This window comes from Centroberyx affinis, unplaced genomic scaffold (assembly GCF_046629955.1).
Source record: "Centroberyx affinis isolate AG114_WGS23_722 - 3 ecotype Tasmania unplaced genomic scaffold, CSIRO-AGI_Caff_v1 ptg001314l_1, whole genome shotgun sequence".
Lineage (NCBI taxonomy): Eukaryota > Metazoa > Chordata > Actinopteri > Beryciformes > Berycidae > Centroberyx > Centroberyx affinis.
Window position 1 is genome coordinate 59,252 of NW_027279819.1, and position 21,801 is coordinate 81,052.

The 21,801-nt window shown below is 39.7% G+C and overlaps 1 protein-coding gene across 2 annotated transcripts in view; it reads right to left on the reverse strand.

Annotated features, from left to right (window-relative positions):
* Positions 1-21,801, reverse strand: part of mcm9 (minichromosome maintenance 9 homologous recombination repair factor) — a 44,536-nt gene that overhangs the window by 10,810 nt on the left and 11,925 nt on the right. Inside the window, exons 8-14 of one of the 2 annotated variants that reach the window (XM_071525636.1) lie at positions 20,159-20,284; positions 19,800-19,919; positions 16,988-17,162; positions 16,563-16,765; positions 10,263-10,466; positions 10,011-10,093; positions 9,411-9,556 (exon numbers count right to left, since the gene is read on the reverse strand). In XM_071525636.1, coding sequence (XP_071381737.1) covers positions 9,411-9,556; positions 10,011-10,093; positions 10,263-10,466; positions 16,563-16,765; positions 16,988-17,162; positions 19,800-19,919; positions 20,159-20,284 — 1,057 coding nt within the window. Of the gene's footprint in view, positions 1-9,410; positions 9,557-10,010; positions 10,094-10,262; positions 10,467-16,562; positions 16,766-16,987; positions 17,163-19,799; positions 20,020-20,158; positions 20,285-21,801 lie in introns of those variants that run through there. The other variant, XM_071525637.1, reaches the window with a different exon arrangement.

The window sequence follows — 21,801 nt, forward strand, 5'->3', positions numbered from 1 at the left end:
GTGATTCCGCTTATGTGAGCCATATCGTTGTATATATCAATATCGAAAAAAATCCTTATGATTATCGTGATATTGATTTCAACCATATCGTCCAGCCCTATTTACACCCTTTACGTAAACAAAACAGGAGATGATGAGAAACAACCAACACCAGAGGTAGCATGGTAATAATAGAGCAAGAGCTCATTTTTAGGAAAAAATATAACTCCAGGGTTTTCTTTTCCCAGATATATGGCATTTCTCCTATAATATTGTCCATAATATTAAGTTGTCGCTGCCGGGAAGAAAGAAATACAGCCACCAGCAGATTACATGACAGAATAATTATTACTTCTCCTATGGCACGTAACTCTTGGAAAGCTCTCTCCATTGTGATCTTGTCTCACCCCACACACACACACAAACCTACTTATCGCTTAAAAGCCGTTAATGGAAACGCACCAGATTTGCATTTTAAGATTGTCGACTTTTCAAACATTCACTTAGAATTGGTGCAAAACCTGAATGGAAACATAACTAGTGACATGTCATCCCTTCACTTAAAAAAAAAAAAAGCACAAATAAATAAATAAAAAAAACCTGTTGAAAATCTGTTTTTTTTGTTAGCGGTGTAATTTGACTGGCAATTTACCTATATTTAATCTAATCAATATTTTTTTCAATATATTTTTCAATTGTGTATTAGGCACATTATTTTTTTTGTTTGTGTTAAGAAAAGCATGACTGTAGGCTACAGCTGTATACAGTCACATGCAGTATTACAAAACACTACAACTACTTCATTGTTTTTAAAATCAGCCTTTATTGAGGTGGGAATATAATTACATTATTTCCCCTCCAGGGTTGCAATACTTCACAGTGACTGTGCATGCTGTAGCGGTTTAAACCAGAACCAGTCAATAGTCCAAGTCAAACCCCACAAAGGATACATGCTACCGCCGACTCATGGTTACCGTGGCGATTAAAGCTTGTTGTCGAGTCTCCGTCTCCGGACTTTCCTGAGGAAGATGAGGAGATTTGTGCCAAGTTCACGGGCCTTAGACGCGGACTTAATGCGGCGCAAAAGCCTAGGTAGGCAAGCGAATTGGGGTCTTGCTTCTCCCTGTTCCTTACTCCGGCGTCAGACCCATACTAAATGTTGCGGCTCAACATAAAGGAACATTAAGGGGCCGGTCTTTTTGAAAGCGGGTAATTCAAACCATTTCACTGGTTGACAGGGCTAGTGGGTGTGTGTGTGTGTGTGTGGGTGTGTGTGGGGAGGTGAGTGGAACATATGTGCCATTAGACATGTCAACACAATTTGGGCGATCGCCACACTCTCCCCCCCTTGGAAAAAAAAAAAGGAAAAAAACAACACATACACAGCCCATAGGTAAGGCGGTAAGCAAAGGTAGTTTTCTTCACTTCGTTCGCAGGTCTATTAGGCTTTTATTCTCCTCCTCCACGGAATCAGATTCATATGCCGATGGGTTGTAGCTGTGATCAACATTACTTTGCGCTTTCCATTTCCCAGGGGAACCGGATGAGGAGGCAGGGCTCACATCTGGAAAACCAAAGAAGTCCTCATCCACAGTCTCTTCCTCAAACATCTTCTTCAACCGCTGGCGTTGCTGCTCTTCCACTTGCTGTGCAGTTGGGTAGCAAGGTTTGAGGCGGGAGATGTGTACAATCCGCCTGTCTACTCCACTATCCTCCAGAACCACCTCATAGTTTAGAGGCCCAACCTGCTGAATAACACGGTAGGGGCCTTGCCATTTTGGAGCAAGTTTTGCTGTGAATGACTTCTCAGCCTTGGAAAACGAGTGGGCACGTAGCCAGACTCGGGCCTGCTCTTCCAAATTCATCTCTCTGCGATGCTTATCATAGTTCCTTTTCTGTCGCTTACGGGCCAGAGAAAGGTTCTTTGAGACAAAAGCTTTAAGGTCATCGAGCTGTAAGATTTTTGGATAAGCCGGAGAATCAGGCACAGCATCTCGGGGCTGTAGCAATACATCCAGTGGTCCCCTGAGTGGCCGGTGGAGGTTGAGTTCAGCCGGGGTAACTCCGGTGGACTCCTGTACCGCAGAGTTCAAGGCAAACCTGAATTCAGGAAGATGTTTATCCCAGTGTTTATGCCTGGAGCCAACGTAGGAGGCTATCATGGTCTTCAAGGTCCGGTTTATTCGTTCTGTTAGATTGGTCTTGTATTTTTTCTGCTGGTTAAAATTCGGACATGCATAAGGAGGATGGCTACCTTTACACCTCCAGCAAAATATTTGAGAAGAAGTGCTGGGTTGTGTTGAGGTCAAGGGATGTGATGGCTGAGAGAGTGTTTGAGTTGATTCTCCTTTGTCCTTTTGTTTGCCTAGTTGTTTTTTCCGCTGGTCATATTGTGTTTGACTCAGTTTGTCCTTCTCCAGCTGTTGTCCCAACCTGACCAGCTCCTCCACTGTGTTCACCCTACTTCGCAGTTGGCTGGCCATACGAGGGTTGATGTTCCTGAGGATGAGTTTCATGACAGCTTCCTCTGTAATGTCTGGTTTCCAGCGGCGGCACAAAGAACGGTACATATAAGCAAAGTCCCTGATACTCTCCTCCTCACCTTGGACTCGTGTTCGCACCCTTTCTGCCAGCTCATCTTCATAATCTTCTGACAAGAAAGCAGAGAGGAAATTGGACTGGACGTCTGTCCAGGAATATGTACTTCCACGAGTTACGTCCCACCAATCCCTTGCCGTACCATACAGCACGTTCCTGAGGGTTACCATCAACTCCTCATCAGTCAGTGGATTAAGAGACAGAAAATCTTTGCACTTCTCCAAGTATAATAGCGGGTCCGGGCTGTCCTCCATCCTGCCAAAGGTAGGGAACTGTAGCTTGATGGGACATTTCCCCATGAATCTGCGTCCCGAGTCCCCTGAAATGGGAGAGTCATCAGGTGAAGACAGTTGACTCTCTATCATCCCAGCATGAATTGTTGACTGCAAGCGTTGCCGCTGGGGGAGTGTTATTTGATCACTAATAGGACAGGTTTGAACTGAGGCATTGGCCAGCGCAGACATACGGAGACTTTGATTTTTCATAGTAGACATATCATTAACCATGCCTTCAAGATTTTGGGAGCATTTCCCAACAGCAGGTGATCGATACTCTGAACCATGGGACTTAGGACCATTTTCATCTCTTTCAGTAGTTCTGTATGATGGTGTTTCAAACGCCAGTTTAAATTAGCTGTAAGTTGATCATGCATGTAGTTGAATTGCTTATCCAGTCTTTAACTGTTGCAATTGCTCATCATAGTATGTGGTGATGTCCTTTGAAAAACCAGTTAAAGCAAGCTTGAGCTCCTCCTTGTGGCTGCTCTGTTCCATTGCAAGTGACTGGATTTTTTCCTGGATTTTTACATGTAAAGTTTCCTGTGCTGCTTGCATGAGTTCTGGAGTCCTGGCATTGGGGGGGAACAACACCACCTTGTGGCAAAGCAAGCAGAGGCAACGTCAGGTCTGAGTCTCCACAGAAATCCATGTCCAATAATGAATAACTTGTTCTTGGTGAACCAGAGATTTGTTCATGTTCCCTCCTTCCAGTGTCTAACACAGGACTTTCTGCATTAGGTCCTTTCTTGTGTTCATTTGATAGATTCTCCAAGATGTCCTGCAGTGATGAAGCCATTGCATCCCCAGACACAATTTCAGCTAGTATTTTTCATTCAATTTGCAATAAAACAAATACACCAAAGCACAATCTCTTGTTCTGCTTTTCTTTGTTTCCTCCTTCGGTCTTCGGTAACTCCTTTTTTACTTATTTATATTTTCCCACAATTTTAAGTCGGCATGTTTCAGTTCATGTGGGTTCTTATGTCGTTGGGCGCCATTTATTTATGTAGCGGTTTAAACCAGAACCAGTCAATAGTCCAAGTCAAACCCCACAAAGGATACATGAATAAACAAAACACATGAACCCTGGAAATTGTCAACACAAACAAATTAATTATAAGATAGTATAATGAAAGAAACACTCAATTTAAATAAGCTCAACCACACCATCAAGTTGATTTTCAAAAAAGTATATTAGAACAAAAAAAGGGGTAGACAGTTCTTTACAATCCAGTCCAGTTTTGAAAGGAACAAAAAATCTCCACTTCGGGATTTCCCGGTTATTCGTTCAATTTAGTCCATTTGACAAAAATAATCCACTCCGGGTTTTCATGATTGTCCCACAAACAAAACTCAAAACAAGGAAGTAACCACAGTTCCGTTCTGCTAACTCCAAAACAAAACCCACAAACCCCCAAAGCTTTGGTCAACGAAAAAGAAAAAAAACAAATAGTCACTCGGCTACCGCCGACTCACGGTTACCGTGGCGATTAAAGCTTGTTGTCGAGTCTCCGTTCAGCTGTCGGATCCTCGACAGACTTTCCTGAGGAAGATGAGGAGATTTGTGCCAAGTTCACGGGCCTTAGACGCGGACTTAACGCGGCGCAAAAGCCTAGGTAGGCAAGCGAACTGGGGTCTTGCTTCTCCCTGTTCCTTACTCCGGCGTCAGACCCATACTAAATGTTGCGGCTCAACATAAAGGAACATTAAGGGGCCGGTCTTTTTGAAAGCGGGTAATTCAAACCATTTCACTGGTTGACAGGGCTAGTGGGTGTGTGTGTGTGTGTGTGTGTGTGTGTGTGTGGGGAGGTGAGTGGAACATATGTGCCATTAGACATGTCAACACAATTTGGGCGATCGCCACAATGCGTCGTCTAAAACTGTTCTCCATGGCTGCAGCTTGTTGATATTGAGGCCAGGAGGCAAATAGAGTAACCTCTTTCATATAAGGGAGCTAGAGGATAACATCTTTCATATCGGAGAGGAAATACATGGACATACTGTTATCCGATATCGGCCTGATATATTAGTAAACCTATAAATTGGTCGAACCATAATTTTAATACTCTTAGACCTCAGTGCGGCCTTTGACATGGTCAACCATGCTACTTGATTGACTGTCTCAAACAGTAGGACAACTTTCTCAGTCTCCATTGGTAATTCCTTCTCATTCAGAGCACCCATATCTTGTGGTATTCCCCCAGGGCTCCATACTTGGACCTCTGTATGCACCAGTGGTGAACCTTCAGGGCCTTCAAAGTATTCTTTGAAGGCCCTAGAATCCTAAAATGCTAAAAGAAAAACATTCTGTCCAATAAATCTGTTTTGTCTATATGTTGTTATTAGTTATATTATGTGTTAAACCATCTTATATTTGTGGGAGTGTCTGTGCGTGGTGAGAAATGTTCTTTTTTGGCAGTTATGTGTGTTGAAAAAATTCAACCAATCAGAATTTTTCTCTGATGTTGCTGGGTGGAATTTCTACATTGGCTTCTCCCTTCAGGGCCTTCGCTTTTTCGGCGGTATACCCTGGCTATTAATTTGAATGAGAGCTTAATGTGGATAGACAATTTGATCAACCAATCAAATTTGGATTTGTAACCAAAGAATCAACTTTATGACCGGGTCATTGAACAATTTAGCACAGGAGGATGAATTTTGTCTTAAAGTGAACAGCACTGGTGAGTTAAATATATATATACATATATATATATATATATATATATATATATATCTTTTTTACTGCTGGTTTTATGATATTGTTGTATTAAACATTTAACTGATGTGTATACTTATGGACAGACGTGCTCAAATTGGTTGAATTTTGTTATGGCTTTGTAATGGCGTTCATGTTTTGGTAGTTGTACTTTACACAATGATAATATACAATGATAAAGGCAAAGGTGTGATAGTGTGGCAGATTTTACATGCAACTATGGTAGAGGGATTGGTTTTTAAAGAAATAATTCAGGCTCGGGTTGGGCTCGGGTCAAGCTCTGTTGTGTTTTTTCATGTGTGGAAAAAAGCACAATATTTTATGCCCCCCGCTTTCTCCTGAATTCAGGTCGGCCTAGATTCGGGTCGGGCCGGAACGTCATGGGCTCGGGCTTTATTTCCAGGCCCTCTAAACTGTGTAGACCTCTAAACTGTGGTGATGGCCTATGTGGTTGTACCCATCGTCTATGGTAGGTTTTTCGTTTGTGATTTTGAAGAGATTATTTTGTGGGAGGTGCCGAATGAAGGCCCAGGTCCAGAACACACGGTTTGCCACTGGTATGCTCCCACTGGGCAAAATCATCAAGAAACAACATCTTATTCCACTATTATGCTGAGGACACTCAACTGTACCTGCCTTTAAAGTCACATGGTGCCACAATCTCATAGTATTCCTTGCATTATTAACCGCTGGATGTCCAAAAACTTTATCCAACTAAATGAGAACAAATGAGTGATTGCATGTAGCGATACCAGTGAGACCTTTGGAGAAAGCCCCAACCCAAATCTCTGTTGCTTTCTTGAATCAACACCAAATGGCCTATCACAACAAGTGGCCATAAAAGTGTCTATTTGACACAACCCACAGCTTCAAAAGTGGTATCTGATAGCAGTAGATGTCTCCCCAAAAGCTCTTGGGGATTAACAACAGGATACTGCGAAGAGGTTTGAAACTTTCTCACACATTCCACAGTTAATGACCTTTATCTTCCAGCCATCAGGAGGAGAAGGACTCAAGGACTCAGGAATACTAATGAACTATACACTCACACACCCATACCTTCCACACCTATGAATATAGGGAATCATCCTCCTTTCTTCATTTGGAGTACCAGACTGTTCTGATTAATCAAAAGGGACAGCCACCATTGGGTGAGAACGGGTATACATACCAATGTGTCAATACAAAGGAACAACAGACTGCTGTTGACACTTACCAGAGTCTCATCACTACCCCCTCTCTGAAACAGGACTGTCATAAATCTTTCCACTCCAAATTCTTCTTTAAACCTACTTTCAACCCTATACTTCTCAAAATGTTTTTAATGAGTTTATTATGTATCTTGAAGTATAGGCTAAATGTGTCAACTATATATATGTTGAAGTTGTTTAATTAGTAGTGAATTGTATGCACCCACAATGTTATCTACTTTAGTTTCAGAAATAATTGCAATTATATCACTCTCTCTCTCTCATTTGCACACTGCCACCGTGTGGTCATTTATAGCTATGATATGTCAGTATAATATCGACCAAGTTTGATTGTATTAAATGGTTAAATTGTCTTTTCACATTAGTCACGCAGTTAGAAACACAAGTTACATATATGAGTTAACTTGGTGAAGACTGTATAGTCATAGATTAGACCAGAAAGGTTTATTTGAGGTCCTTATATTGATGTGCTAGCTATATAAATTCAAATGTAAGCTCACAGGTTTTTATTATTTTGATCAATTGACAACAGTAATTGGTGGAGATGTAAAATACCTGCGTATTATTTTAAAAAAGAAATCTTTATTAAGACCATTTAGTAATGGATCCCCAAAATAAAATAGACTAGAGGAAAAATTCCTCTTACATTCATTTTTCCCCCCTCTCCCTATTCGGGGTGGAATCTTCTCAAACAAAGAAATTAATTAGTAAACAAGGCGTAACAGAAAAAGACCGCGAAGTGTGATTTGCATAGCAAACCACGCCTGGAAATTCAAAGATCTATAAAACTTTCTTATCTGGCCTTGTTCGCAGTTCAACATTCTGCTCTCGCCAAGAAACCTGCTGAAACCAAGATCAACAATTTTAGCTGCAATTCGCCTTTAGTGAAACTTAGAGTTTGAGCCTGGAGTCAGAGACGTCTTCTCCAGATGAACTTAAGAATCGCTTGCAAGAAGTTTAAACCTCGCGTCTAATAGTTAAGAAGTATCAACGCCCAGCCAAGCGAAGATTGCTTTCAAAGCTATTTAGGAACAAGATAATTTAGACTTTTACAGTTAGAAGAGCTAGAAACTTCAACTCCATCCAGCAGCCAACACTGATGCAACATCGCCACAGTGTTCTACATCCAGGGGCCTGTCGACTACAGCTTTGAGAAAGCCGGTAGCGCTGCTCGCCTCAACGTGACGATAGTACCAGAGACCAGCTGTTCCATCCAGCGTCTGCCGTTGCCAGGTAACAGGCCACGCCGAGTCCGTCTCTCCGAGCTCAGCGGGACCAGATAACCCGACCGGCAGGACTTCCCAACTGAACAAAGTAGGCTCTGACTATCCGCGTCTTTACTGCTGAGAGTTGATGCAAAAGCTTAGATTCAAATTATCTAAATAGGTCAAGAAAGGCTAGGCTTTATAGTTTAGTTGTCCCGTAGCTTTCCGCCTCCTCCCTCTGCTTAATTGATCCATACATACCTCCATTTACTGCTGCCAATTCTTATTCCCACATTTCATTATAATTTTCCTTTCATCCTTATTTTGTTCATTTCATGCCTATTTTACTCTATAGTTTAAGTATTTTATTCTGGTGATCAATATCAGTGACTTACATTGCTTATTTCATTGAATATGGTTATACTTGGATTGTTAAATAAATATTCCCATTTATTGCAGAGAAGTTGTCATGTGTTTCCTTACCTGCAGAGTAATCCCTGAACTGGAAAGATCTCATGATCTTTAGATTGATGACTGATTAGTATGAGTAAAGGTCCTTCACGAAGGTGGTGCCCCTACGAGTGTAATTTGATCTCTTGATCAAAATATTAATATTTATATACCTTTACCAAATTATAAGTTCGACTCTACACGCTACACACAAAAGCCAGCGTCAAACCACCTGTCAGTATCCGTGGCTTATCTGTCATCCTATGTTAAAACCCTTGTCAAAAATCTTGGTGTAATTTTTGGCCTGGCCTTGAAATTTGACAGGCAGATAAACTCGTTGTGAAATCCAGCATCTACCAACTAAGAATCATATCAAACATCAGGCCCTTCAGTGTAGGCTACATACTTTTATATCCTCCCATCTTGATTATTGTAACACTTTGTACGAATCAAAGGTGTCTCGCCCACCTACAGTTAGTACAGCCGTATTAGAATGCTGCAGCTAGGTTCTTAAAAGGATCTCTGTACATTTCTGAAATGCTGTGTCCACACCGTACATATAGATCCTGTGTACTGGTCAAGGTCTCTTAACTGTCCCATGTACTAAATCAAAATGAAAAGGTGATTGAGCCTTTGCTGTAGCTGCCCCAAATCTATGGAATTTCCCTCCCCAGATTGGCTGAATCCACTGAGAACTTTAAGACTCCCCTAAAATCTAATTATTACTCTGTGGCTTTTAACTGTGCCTGAATTGTGCTTGTGTCTATGTGTATATGTTGCCCTGTTGGGTTTTTCTGTTTGTCACTATTTCTGTAAAGCACTTTGTGTTGTGAGAAATTAATAAAGTTGACTTGAATTGACAAGACTGGTACAGTTAGTGAGCACACACCTCGTGAATCTGTCTTTCTGCTTTGAGATGTAATTGTGATCTTGAATGTTCAGAGAAAAAGAAGAACTTCTCAGAAGTACTCACCTGGCGAGTCTGTCCATCTCCTTTTTAAGGAGTTGGGGCAACCTCAGCCCTTCCAGCACTATACGACACTGAGATTGATACTGCTGACCGGGATCAACAGGAAATGAGGTATGTAAGGCATTTACATCTCCCAGCAGAGCGCCTCCCTAAGAGCAGGAATGCACCATATAGTTACAGGCTGCCGTAGCATATCAAACACTAGTATCATGGTGGAGAGTTGGGATGAGGGCCATGTGTAGGATGTAGTAATGTTGATTGTAACTTGTGTGTTAATGTGAATGGACTTTGAGAATGGTTCTATCTATCTATCTATCTATCTATATATGAAATGCATGTTTGATGTAGAAGAGGTGTGACACCAACAATTCAAAAGTACAAAAAACAAATAAAAATTTTAAAAACATAAAGCCGCTAGTGGCAATGGTGAGATTCAAGCGAGTACAGCAGCCAACCTCAGACCAACTTTGATCAGATCTGCATGAAAATTGGAAACAATAGGGTTCCAGCACTTTGTACTTGTGTGGTCATGCAAACTTTGTCAGGTATTCATCAGATCAACCTAAAAGCCCCTGTATGTGAGTGTGTTCTGTTTTCCCTCACCTGCATTGAGCACTCCATGACAGAAACAGCCATCACAGCATCCTCTATGGTTACTGTCTCTCTATACATCAGCCTGGCATGGGCTTCACAGGAAAAATACATTACTTTTGTGTGACTGGTACAGAGCTACTGGTGTCCACATTGAAGTATGCATGTTTGTGTGCCATCAAAACAACAGAAGGTATAGCATGTACTGTATTATACTGACTTAAAAAGCACTGAATTAAGATGAGGTAAACTTCCTCTGCATACCTTCGGCCAGTCTGCTGAGGCTCTCCAGCATGCGGATGGTGGTGCGGGCTGCGTTGCGGCCATTACTCTGTCTCTGCAGCTGGTAGTAACAGGCCAGGACGCTGTTAGCCTCGTCAGACACCTGTGGCTGCAAGCGTTTGATCACGCAGAAATAAGCCTTCATCTTCTCCATGGACCACAGGGAAGAAGACACACCAAGCACTCCTAGGATGAAGATAGAGGACTGTTACATCCTGCACTCTCGCCAATGACAAAGCCCTTCAGGGTCAAGGGTCAGGGTCATGTAGAGGTTGGCAATATGACATAAATTTAATATATTATCTTGACAAAACTATTAATCTATTCTTAACTTCGTAACTTTACGATTATAAAAACACACTGAAATAAAATCAATTTGACACATTACTCAAACGCTAAATTTACTGTTTCAAGTTACAGGGTGTATATCTGACAGTGAGATCAGCGTTAGCATGGGTGCTGGTGAGAAAACATTTTTGACTGAACTTTTTTTTACTGGTGTCCAGGTTGTGCAGCGAAGCTTGTGTTTGCATCCCACATGTGCAATACATCAAAGTGTAGGCCTAAATTAGCATGTGGCTATTATTGAGTTTCTAATTAGCAGTCTTAAAAATAAATGAATTATTTAAAATCATCATTTGGCACAAATAGTCTATGTAGTATTACTGCGTGGTGATGAATGAGTGTGTGCTCAGTCTAAGCCTCCTTTCATCACTTATCATACAGCACCACTTGCTGGATGTTGAAAATATTGTCCAACAAGGAACTGATGTAAAGTATCAGGGAACCGTTCTGTCCTTCATTGTCTCTGACGCTCCGTAGTTCTGTCTTTATGATGCATACATTATAAGTGGAAGGCCTGAGGTAATATTTAATGCCACTGCACACAGTGACACTGCCTTTTATGACTGTATAAAATGCTATAGAAAATCTCTCCAAGGATTCTGTGGGAAACAGGCCCACCAGATAGTGCCGAATACCTACAACTATGATTCAGGGGTTATTTCAAAAGAATAGATTATAAAGTCAGCATACAATCCTAATCAGTTCCTTTAATTGCTTACTCAGAGTGTATATAGTAAGGCAAAAATACTTTTGCTACATACGTTTCTGTTCTAAAGGGGCCGAGAGGTGTAGAAAGTACTTAAAATAACTTTAATGGTTAAAGGAACATTGGATTGCATTCACCTTTTAGCTTTTATTATCTTCTTCACAGTTTAGAGCAAACAGTGAGAATGACAGTACTCATAGTAATTTTCTCTCAGGTTCAGCCTTGAAAACATGAAAAAGAATCTGCCAATGCGATGAAATAATTCCATCTGTTCACAATCCAGTTTCTCTTGAAATTTTTTTTAAGGAGAAAGCAGGAGAAAAGCCCAACCTGACCTGGTAGGCCTATTTGTTCTGTGTAAAGTATGGAAGAAATGTCTCTATAAATGCCATGGTAACCACTGTGCCAGCAACAAGTTTTATAGGTCAAGTGATATCATTTAATTAGGCTATTGATTTATTGATTTGTCATATTTTCCGCTGGAAATTTTGGTTGACAATTTTGTCGGACAACTGCACATCGCACCGGCCAAAAGCCGGCATATATACATAACAGATATTAACAGATAATATACACTATCCCACGTTTCATGTCCGGGAGCTTTGTGCACCTCGTCACACTTTTGTTCTAAAGGTATGCGAGTAATTACGTGAAATTATTTTACATTTATTTTACACAGTTTTGATGGTGCTCACTTGGTCAATGGAAAAAGGAGGAGGAGGAGAGGTAGAGACTTTCACACCTGTCTATTAACAGGTGTAGCCCGTTGTACTGGCATTTGGTCGAGGTATGTTGCAGGGAGAAAATTTCAAATAAAATTGATTTACAATCCTCATTTTGTAGAATTCTTAAAATGCAGGCCTTTAAAGACATTGAACGATAAGACCATAGCATTTCCAGTGTTTGATAAATTTATATAAAAATGCTCAACGTCCAGTTACTTCAGCCCATACACCAAAATACTAGTATTAAAATGGTTAAATGGGCTATGCAATGTGTTGTACATGGCGGTTACGACTAGACGCTGTGACGCACGTGTGACGGTGCTGAAACACATGCCTGTACAGAGCCGGTGTACACAGAAGCATTGATTGAACAGCGTTTCTCTTCCGAGAGACGGACAACTAAAAGAAAGGAAACAACTAATTACACTGAGTCAAAATTCATAAATAAAAACGATCGGTAAAAGACGCCGAATTGAGAAATGTTTGTGAAATTGTGACTGCAACGACTGACATGGACCGTTAAATACTTCTCCTTCCCAAGTAAAACTAATCCTGTCCAGACAGAGCTTAACACTAAAATGTTTATTGGAGCAATAATACTTGTAGCTTATCAAACACAAATATCTTAATAGTAATTTTGTATACAAAGCTAAGAGGCTAACTAGCAGCAGGTGGAGCAGTCAATTCAGTTCTACATTTCTGGCAGAGAGCATTAACTCTAACTAAACAAACTGTTTTTACACTATATTCTGTAACATGAGCGAGGCTCTACTTACATTAATGTCTGTTTTCTGTTTACTTCTCTGGCGGCCGTATCTCTTTTGGATTTCCCCTAAAAGTCTGTGGGTTTTTCCTTTTGGCCAAACTCCACCCATGACTCTACCCCAGGCACGTGTGGTCACTGAAAAGTCACTGGCGCAGCGGACAACAGCGCCCTCTACTGTGCCAAGTCAGGGCTCAAATTCTGCTCCGTTGTGAGTCAACTTTGAGAGATTTGCATAATAGCTAATGAATCAGATTTTAGTGGCACAGTAGGCTGGACACCAGCAAAATAAACCAATCTTAGATTTTATGTAGTGTGATTATCATTTGATTATCAATATCTGGCTGATTGACAACTTAACATGGCAAATAGTCAACATGTAGCTATGATTACATTTACAATGTACAGTGGGCCTATATCAGTGTTAAAGTCAGCCCCAAACAACTTATGCGGAAGCTGTGCATTTGTAACAGGACCTAACACTTGAGCTGCCTAATGTCCCGCTATAATCGCCATGATATATTAAACATAAACACATAGGTGCACATTAGTTGTTGAAAATCAGTATCACATACTGGATTTCTATGAACTCTTACTGCTTGGTCCATATGGTATACTCTCTACTTTAAAAAAAAACATTTGAACCATACTTGTACCATTTATAGTTTTTGAGATGTTTTTTACACTAGTTAAAATAGGCAAGAATTGCCCTTTTTACCTCTGCCAAGGAGGTTATGTTTTCGGTGCTGTTTGTTTGTTTGTTTGTCTGTCTGTTTGCCTGTTAGCAGGATTACGGAAAAACTACTGGCCCGATTTTCATGAAACTTCGTGGAAGGGTGTAGCATGGGAAGAACCCATTAAATTTTGGAGCGGATCCGGATCCGACTCACGAACAAGCAATAATAGCACGAACCTAGGCAGAGGTCTGTGCTCTCCGAGTGTCCTTCTAGTTTGCCCTTGAGTTAATCAGGTTTAGGAGTTACAGTAGTTTCAAGAAAATGTTATTCTTCATTAATAAGCACATTTATGCAGAAAGGTGCCTCAAAATCTATTCCTTACCTATCTATTTTTCTTTCTTTTTTAATGTCATTTTACTAGACAAATTACTGTTTTAATTTCTGTCTTGCTTTTGTTTGTATTTTTGACTTTGCTGCAAGAATGTACCTACAGAGACACACACAGAGATACCACCATGACGACATACATGCAAAAGTATTCACGCCCCTTTTTTTGCACATTTTGTTCTGCTATGAAGTCATTTCAAAATACATTTATTCTGGATTTTTTGTCACAGTTATATGCAAAGCAATCTGTTCCATCAAAGTGAAAACAAATGTGTAGAAATGTATGTTAAAGAATAGAATTAAAATAACAGAGACATCTATAAGTATTCATCCCCTTGGCTTCATTTGGGCTCAATTGCCACACTTGCAAAGGTTTGCTCAACATTTCTTATCTGTTACTCAGATGTCATGTTTAGATTATTATTTAGTGGTTCTGAACAGTATTTTCCTTTTAAACTTGTTTTTCTTAGTCTTTCTTGCTAACAAAGATGAGACCAGGTCCCTTAATGGGACTCAATGGGGTTTTAGGGTTTAGGATGGACTGTCCACCAGAATACCTCAACATAGTTTGGGATCACCTTCCCATCACAGTTTGGGAAAAGACAGATTTTGAAATATTTATGAGTTTTGCCTCACCATTGACTTCCATAGTAAAAATGGACTGGAAAACACCACTGAAACTGTGCCTTCTGGATTTTCAATTATAGTGACTGGAAAGGGATGATTTAGATGTCTGTTTTAATTTTATGCTTTAACATAAATTTCTAACATAAGAAATGTTGAGCAAACCTTTGCAAGTGTGCCAATTGAGCCCAAACGAAGCCAAGGGGATGAATACTTACGCAAAATAGATGTCTGTTATTTTAATTCTATTCTTTAACATAGATTTCTACACATTTGCTTTCACTATGATGGAACAGATTGCTTTGTATAGAACTCACAAAAAATCCTGAATAAATGTATTTTGAAATAACTTCATAGCACAACAAAATGTGCAAAAAGTCAAGGGGGTGAATACTTCTGCAAGGCACTGTGCCATGTACCATGTTGACAGGGAATTAAAATGCTATTAGAACATACTTAATGAAAATAACTTTGTTGTAAATGTTAGCGTTAAATGTGTGCTTAGGCTCTGAAAATATGTTCATGTAAAAGATATGAAAATACATGTTTGTAGGTTTTGTTAAAACATCTTGAACTGTTTTATGAAAACAAATGTCAAACAAATGTTTTGTAAATGTATTGTAAATTATTTATATGATTGTTTACAGAACACAAGAAGCTAATTTATTTGAGGATCGTGAGATATACTGTATTTGTGCTTGTTTTTTTTAACATAAATATTAATACTAATAATATTAATGGATTGGACTGGATGGAGTATTCATTTATTTTTTCCATTTCTATTAATTTTATTCCTTAAATTTGTGACTAATGATACTCATTTCCTCCCATAAAAGTGACATGACAACTTTCTTGGAAACTAAATCAACTCCGGTGGCACCACCACTCCCCTTTTCTCTCTGCTACATTTTTGGATGACTAAGGTCTGGAGGCTGTACCTTCTATTTGGCTGTGAAGTCAAAAGAATGTGGTTTGGTCTTTTTGGCTGTTCATACATTTCTTTCGAAGATGATCTTGTATGTAGGCCTAGAGGTCTTCGCGGGTCCACAAACTGAGAGCCGAACCTGATATGGACCTGCCCATTTCCAAAAAACACAGAACCGGGCCCGAACAGAAACAGGAGTAATGGGACATGACTCGAACTGAGAATATCGGGACCCAAAACTGAAAAGATTAGTGGCCAATAATGTTCAGGTCCAGTTGTTCCGAACGACCCAAGGCTGAAAACAGTTTGTTTAAAGGCATACTGAGTAGGATTTTGCTGCTTATGATAGATGATCAGAGCGTGAAAGGAGCAGACACTTTGCAGTGTCCAGGAATTAATACAGATAACAATGGCTTTCTACAATGCTGGACCGGTCAATCTTACGAGTTGCATGTCATTTGATTCCACTTCCTTCTTCCTCTGCTCGCTGTAATAAACTTATCTGATTGGTTTAAATGATGTCAAAATTAACACACTTAGACCAATCAGCTGTGTTTAACTCACTGTAGGGGAGGTAAGTTTAGGCAAGGTATGTTTTCTGGAGGAGGAGAATGATGAGTATTGGACCTCCAGTAGTCAAAACTCTCCACAAAGCTGACAGCTGTGAAAGATGTCTGATGTTGATTACTTTTCCACAATATGGGCAACATTATGAGTAGCTCTGATCTTAAAGATGTGCTCAATGATTATTTTACAACTCGGTGACTGAAAGTGAGATCAGTGACAGCAATGCTTTTATTTCTTGTAATTAATAAGCTTATTGAGGTACTGTAATGGTTCATTCACTGTAAAGGGGCACCGCATAAAAATTACCGTTACAGTGTTACAGCGACTCAGACTGTCATATCGAGTCTGATCAAAAATGACATTTGTAGCTTCAGAGATCCAAGACAATCAAATTGGACCTGAGCCGCACCCAGGTAATTTAAAAATTTTGGATCCTTGGGTTGTCAGGGAAAGAACCAACCAGGAAGACCTCTAATGTGAACATGAATAACATGAACACCCCCAAACAAACCATTTCTTTTTCAAGTATTATATACCCATAAAGAGGCTCAAAGAGTTCATACCTTTCTCCTCCAGAATGAAGGAGGAGATGATGGAATCCCACTCTGGGTTTTTGGTGTCCAGTAGGACCAGAACCAGGTCAAAGCGGCTAAGCAAAGGGCTGGCAAGAGCCACATTCACAGACACCGGCACATTGGGATCATACTGGCCTTTAGGGTTGGTGGCCGCCAGAATGGTGCTACGAGTGTTCAACTTACAAACCATACTGTAGAGAGGAAAGAGAATGAAAAAAAAAAGGATAGAGGTAAGAGAATCGACTGAATCTTTATGTCATTGTCCATACTTACTAATTATCTAGCTTACCCTACAAACAAAGAATATAGTGAGTGCACTATGTTTCTGCAGGATTAGATTTAAAATCAATTTCAAACTGCACAAATGAGTATAATCCTATGGCTGTGTGGATGTGTATGCAAGGTTGTCCTACCCAGCTTTGGCCACACTAATAGTCTGTTGCTCCATAGCTTCATGGATGCTGGTGCGGTCATGCTCCTTGATGCTGTTGAATTCATCAATGCAGCACAAACCACCATCTGACAACACAAGCGCTCCTGCCTCAAGATGCCAATCACCTCCATCCTTTACTGCTGCTACTGTCAGACCTACACCAAATGAACATGACAATGATATTTTTGCATTAAGTTTATGTGTCCAAGTTCTGCAAAGTTAACCTGCACCACTTTTTTCAAAAACAAAACAACTCCCCTGTCCCCCATAAACTGATAGCTTAGATTTTTATCTAAGAGGGCTTATTCTATGACATTTTTAACATTATGTTTTGGTCATTTTTGCTTTCATTTCATAGTTGACAGTAGGGCTGGACCCGAATATTCGACTATTCAGATATTCGTTCATTGGGTAGGTATTCGGTTTTCAATTTTGGGATTCGGATATTCGTTTTTTTAAATGTAATTTTATATGTAATCCGTAAGCCGGTTGCCATTGACGCTGCAAAGCAGTTTCTTTTTTTTTTTTTACTTGCATTCAAATGTCAGTCACATTTGCTGATCGCCATGGTGGCACGGAGAAAAAAAGTACGACCTGAAATTCAAGCTGTCAGTTGTCAAATTTGCTGAACAAAACTCAGGAGAAGCAGCAGCAAAACATTTCTCCGTTTCTCTCGTTACTACCGCTCCCTCTCTTCATTCACTTTCTAGCTCGCTCGACCATCTCTCTCTAGCTCGCTCGACCATCTCTCTCTCTCTCTCTAGCTCGCTCGACCATCTCTCTCTCTCTCTCTCGGGCTATTAATTGAAGTTATATGTATGTTAAGTATGTTTTCAGCGCTGTGTTTTTGTGAGGAGGAACTGTGACTATGTGTGAACTTTGTCGGGTGTACTGTTACCCGTGTATGGAAAGCCAAGCAGTTTGAAGGTGCGTGACCCCCCCCGCTGTGGCCGAAGCTTCGAATATACGCTGTTGATTACTACCGAAGCCCAAAAAATGGTATTCGGGACAGCCCTAGTTGACAGTAGAGACAAAGGCAACAAAGGCCGAATTCGAACCCAGTTGCGGTTATATAGTTGGCAATAAACAGTATTAACAGTAACAAAATCGGTAACACTTTACTATGGCCTTATTCCAGTGTACTACCCTATGGAGAAGTAGTTAGTACACAATATGACTATGTAGGCACCAAGGTTATTATCGTTAATAGAAACTAACGAAATAACGAAAACTAGGTGTGAAAAAACATTTTCGTTAACTGAAATAAAAATAAAAACGAGGCTTTACAAAAAAACGATAACTAACTGAAACTGTATTGTGTGTTTACAAAACTATACAATACTAAAATAAACTAAAATTATAGAGAAAATGTCTTTAGTTTTCATCTTTGTCAATTTATTTCATACATAAGCCTAGAATTTTGGGTGGATATGAAATCTATCTTCCAATTATTTTTTTTTCAATTTGTTTTGACCTTTTTGAATCTCGCCCCTAACAAATACCCCATATTACAAAAAAAGACTAAAACTAACACTGAAACTAATAAAAACAAAACTAAAACTACGCATTTTCAAAAAATAAAAACTAAACTAAACTAGCAAACCCGCTTTAAAAACTAATTAAAACTAAACTGAAATTGAAAACAAAAAGTCAACACGAAATAAAAATAAAAACTAATGAAAAATGCAAAACTACAATAACCTTGGTAGGCACTTGGTGAAAATCTCCCTAATACATAATGTACTTACAACAGTGTAACAGCACAATTTAACTTCACAGTGTTCTAGCACCTGATGAGTTGTGCTGAATGATGTGCTGTTTCCCACTTTTTCCTTTACTGAATTAATGCTATGTGCCTCATTAAGCACTAAGATGATAGGTTATAATATATGGTGTTTGATTATTTTGCAGTGTGTGTCTTTGTTTCCCAAGTTATTCTGGTATGTTCAAGTTGAGATAAAATTTTGGCCAGTAGCCAGCTGGTTACATAAAGTTATTCATCGTTACATCACCAGATGTCAGTTTTTGAAACAAAGCTGATTCTTGAGTTTCAGTGGTGAAAGCTTTAATCCTGCAGAACATTTTATAGTCCTGCCTTTACAGTGTTTATCACAGTAATCCATAAATTACTAATTATCCCATGGAACAACTATCCCAAGAAAAACAATAGCTGGTGTTTCAGAATAAAAACTGTTGGTGTTTATTAACCCTTTGCCTATGGTTATAACTTATTCTTTGATGTGAACATGAACTGAAGCTGCTGACCTGTATCTGCATGATCTTATGCATTGCACTGCTGCCACATGATTGGGTGAATGGATAATTGCATGAATAAGCAGGTGTACAGGTGTTCCTAATAAAGTGCTCGGTGAGTGTATACATAAATATAATACTATTATATTATTATTCCAAATCTATGAAAGGGTAAGGATATTGCTTTTACAGTTTTGGAGGAATTTTACTTATATCGAAGTGCCCAATGGTGTGGGCTCTTTCTCCATGGGTTGGCAGGTCTGCAGTATTTGAAATTACACTCTTTGGAAATCCTCCACACAGCAGGCTTAGCTCATTTGAATAAGGGGAGCTGATACTTAGACCCCAGTATTTGATTGTTCTGAGTGTGAGAATTTCTTCAAATCAATTCATACATAAGCAAGATAAGCTCAATATCAAATATATTTGAAAAACACCATGAAGCCGGTCACTTATCTTGAGACATAATACATTTGAAAATAAATTCATGAAAAATATGGGGCACTGCATAGTAAAAGTTTAGTCTGAAGAGGGTGTACCTGCACTTGTCGAGCCAATTCCAGCTGTGAGTACAGAGCGAGGTGTGATCTTAGCTGCATACTTCAGGAACTGAGACTTCCCTGTGCCTGGGTCCCCTACCAGCAACATATGAGACTCACCTGTAGAGGATAACATCAACCTGACACTGAGACAATGTTTCCATAAAGCACAATACAGCAAACATCTGTGGCAGCTTCCAAGATAATGGCTTTACAGAAGCTAGTTGAAATTCAGAAAACAGTATATTCAATATTATAAGTCTATATTAAATAATTATTATATTATTGGTATCAAAGGTGTCCTTGTTATCGGACGGTAAATTTAACCAAATGTGAAACAGAACTGCTAGAATACTGACCCCTGATCTTGGTTCCAGAAGGATCTATTCTCTGCACCCCACCAGCCAACACCATGGCCACGGCCAGCTTAACTACATACATGCCAAATACCTGCGGGCACAGGCTCAACAAGATCTGGTTCCTGCCTAAAGAGTGGGCAGAGAAATGAAGAAAGAAGAAGGAAAGTAATGGAGGGAGAAGGGACAATAAACACTATGAGTGTGTGTTCACCTACGCCACACACACACGCATGTGTGATGACCTGAATTGAAACATAGCTGTTCAATGTGCAAGGAAGGGGCATTTTTATAGTTTGAACTAGGATGCTGTCGGGGGCCGACAGCAAGGGTATATCCCCAAAATTCCCCAATCCTTGAAGGCCCCATTAAGTCAAATGTAATAAAAAGCCATTCAATAATCACACAATAAGACTCCAGGGTTAATCTTCCCAATAATATTGGTTGTATGTTCCAACTATTTTTATTTCGCCAAATAGTAAAATTTTTCCTTCTGGGCTAATCTAAAGTTAGACAGAGAAGATAGAATCCTCTAGGGATTGTCTCCCCAATAATAAAGCGTATGTACCTTAACTATTTTTTTAACACTCAAAAATAAATGTAACTAATTAAATATAGCCGCAAGCGGCGATTGAGGGGTCCAAGCACAATTTGATAAGACAGACAGATAGACAAAAGATTACAGAAGGTAGAAAGACACACACAAAAAATAACATGTTGTGAAGTTCGGACATGCAGTCTAACACCGGCTTTTGTGTTGGCCCATGACTTCTGTCAAGTTCATCTTTTCATATGGTAATTTGTCCAAAAATTAGAAACTTAAGACATTATGCTTAGTTATCGCAAGCTTAGCAGTGTGAGGAGACAGCGTTACCCATGGGATTTGAACCCACAATCTTTTGCATGGTAGACCTATTCATTAACCATTAGGCTACTGAGTCCACTGGGGGGCAATGGAGGGAGCACAAAAAAATAGGGCCAAGTAATGAGACTGTCCAAGCTATAGGTTATTTAGAGCCTTAGCGTATTTTAACTATGGTCAACTATGGTTACAATACCATCAAATGTTGCATGCTACCTCAGAGTTGACCTGTGCACATATGTACCAAATTTGTTTAAGGCAGGCCAACAACTTCCTGACTTATGGCAATTTTTGTATATTAGACCTTATCTACAGATTTTGAAAGCCAGTTGTAGCAAAACGGTATGGAATATCAAAAAACTGCTCAATAACTTTTGTGCGGGGCAGTCCAGACATGCTGTGAGCCACAATTGGTGAAGATTGGACCAAATGTGTAGGAGGAGTAGCGAAAAAACAGTTTTGGTCAAAATTCAAAATGGCGGAAAATGGATAGATGCGACTTGACCCAAGGAATCCAGCAGTCAAGGAATTCTGTTCCTATGATCTACAGTCACCCAATTATGGCCTTTTAAAATTTGAAATGTTATAGCACACCCTATAGGCGAAATGACACAATTTTTTGTATATTGGCTCAGAGTACATACTTGCACACGTGTACCAAGTTTGGTTACCATAGGACAATGCGTTCCTGAGTTATGGCAATTTTTGTGAAATGGGCCCCACCCACAACAGTTGACCAAACTTTAGAAGTCACGGTGTGGGCTATCAAAAAACTGCTCGATAA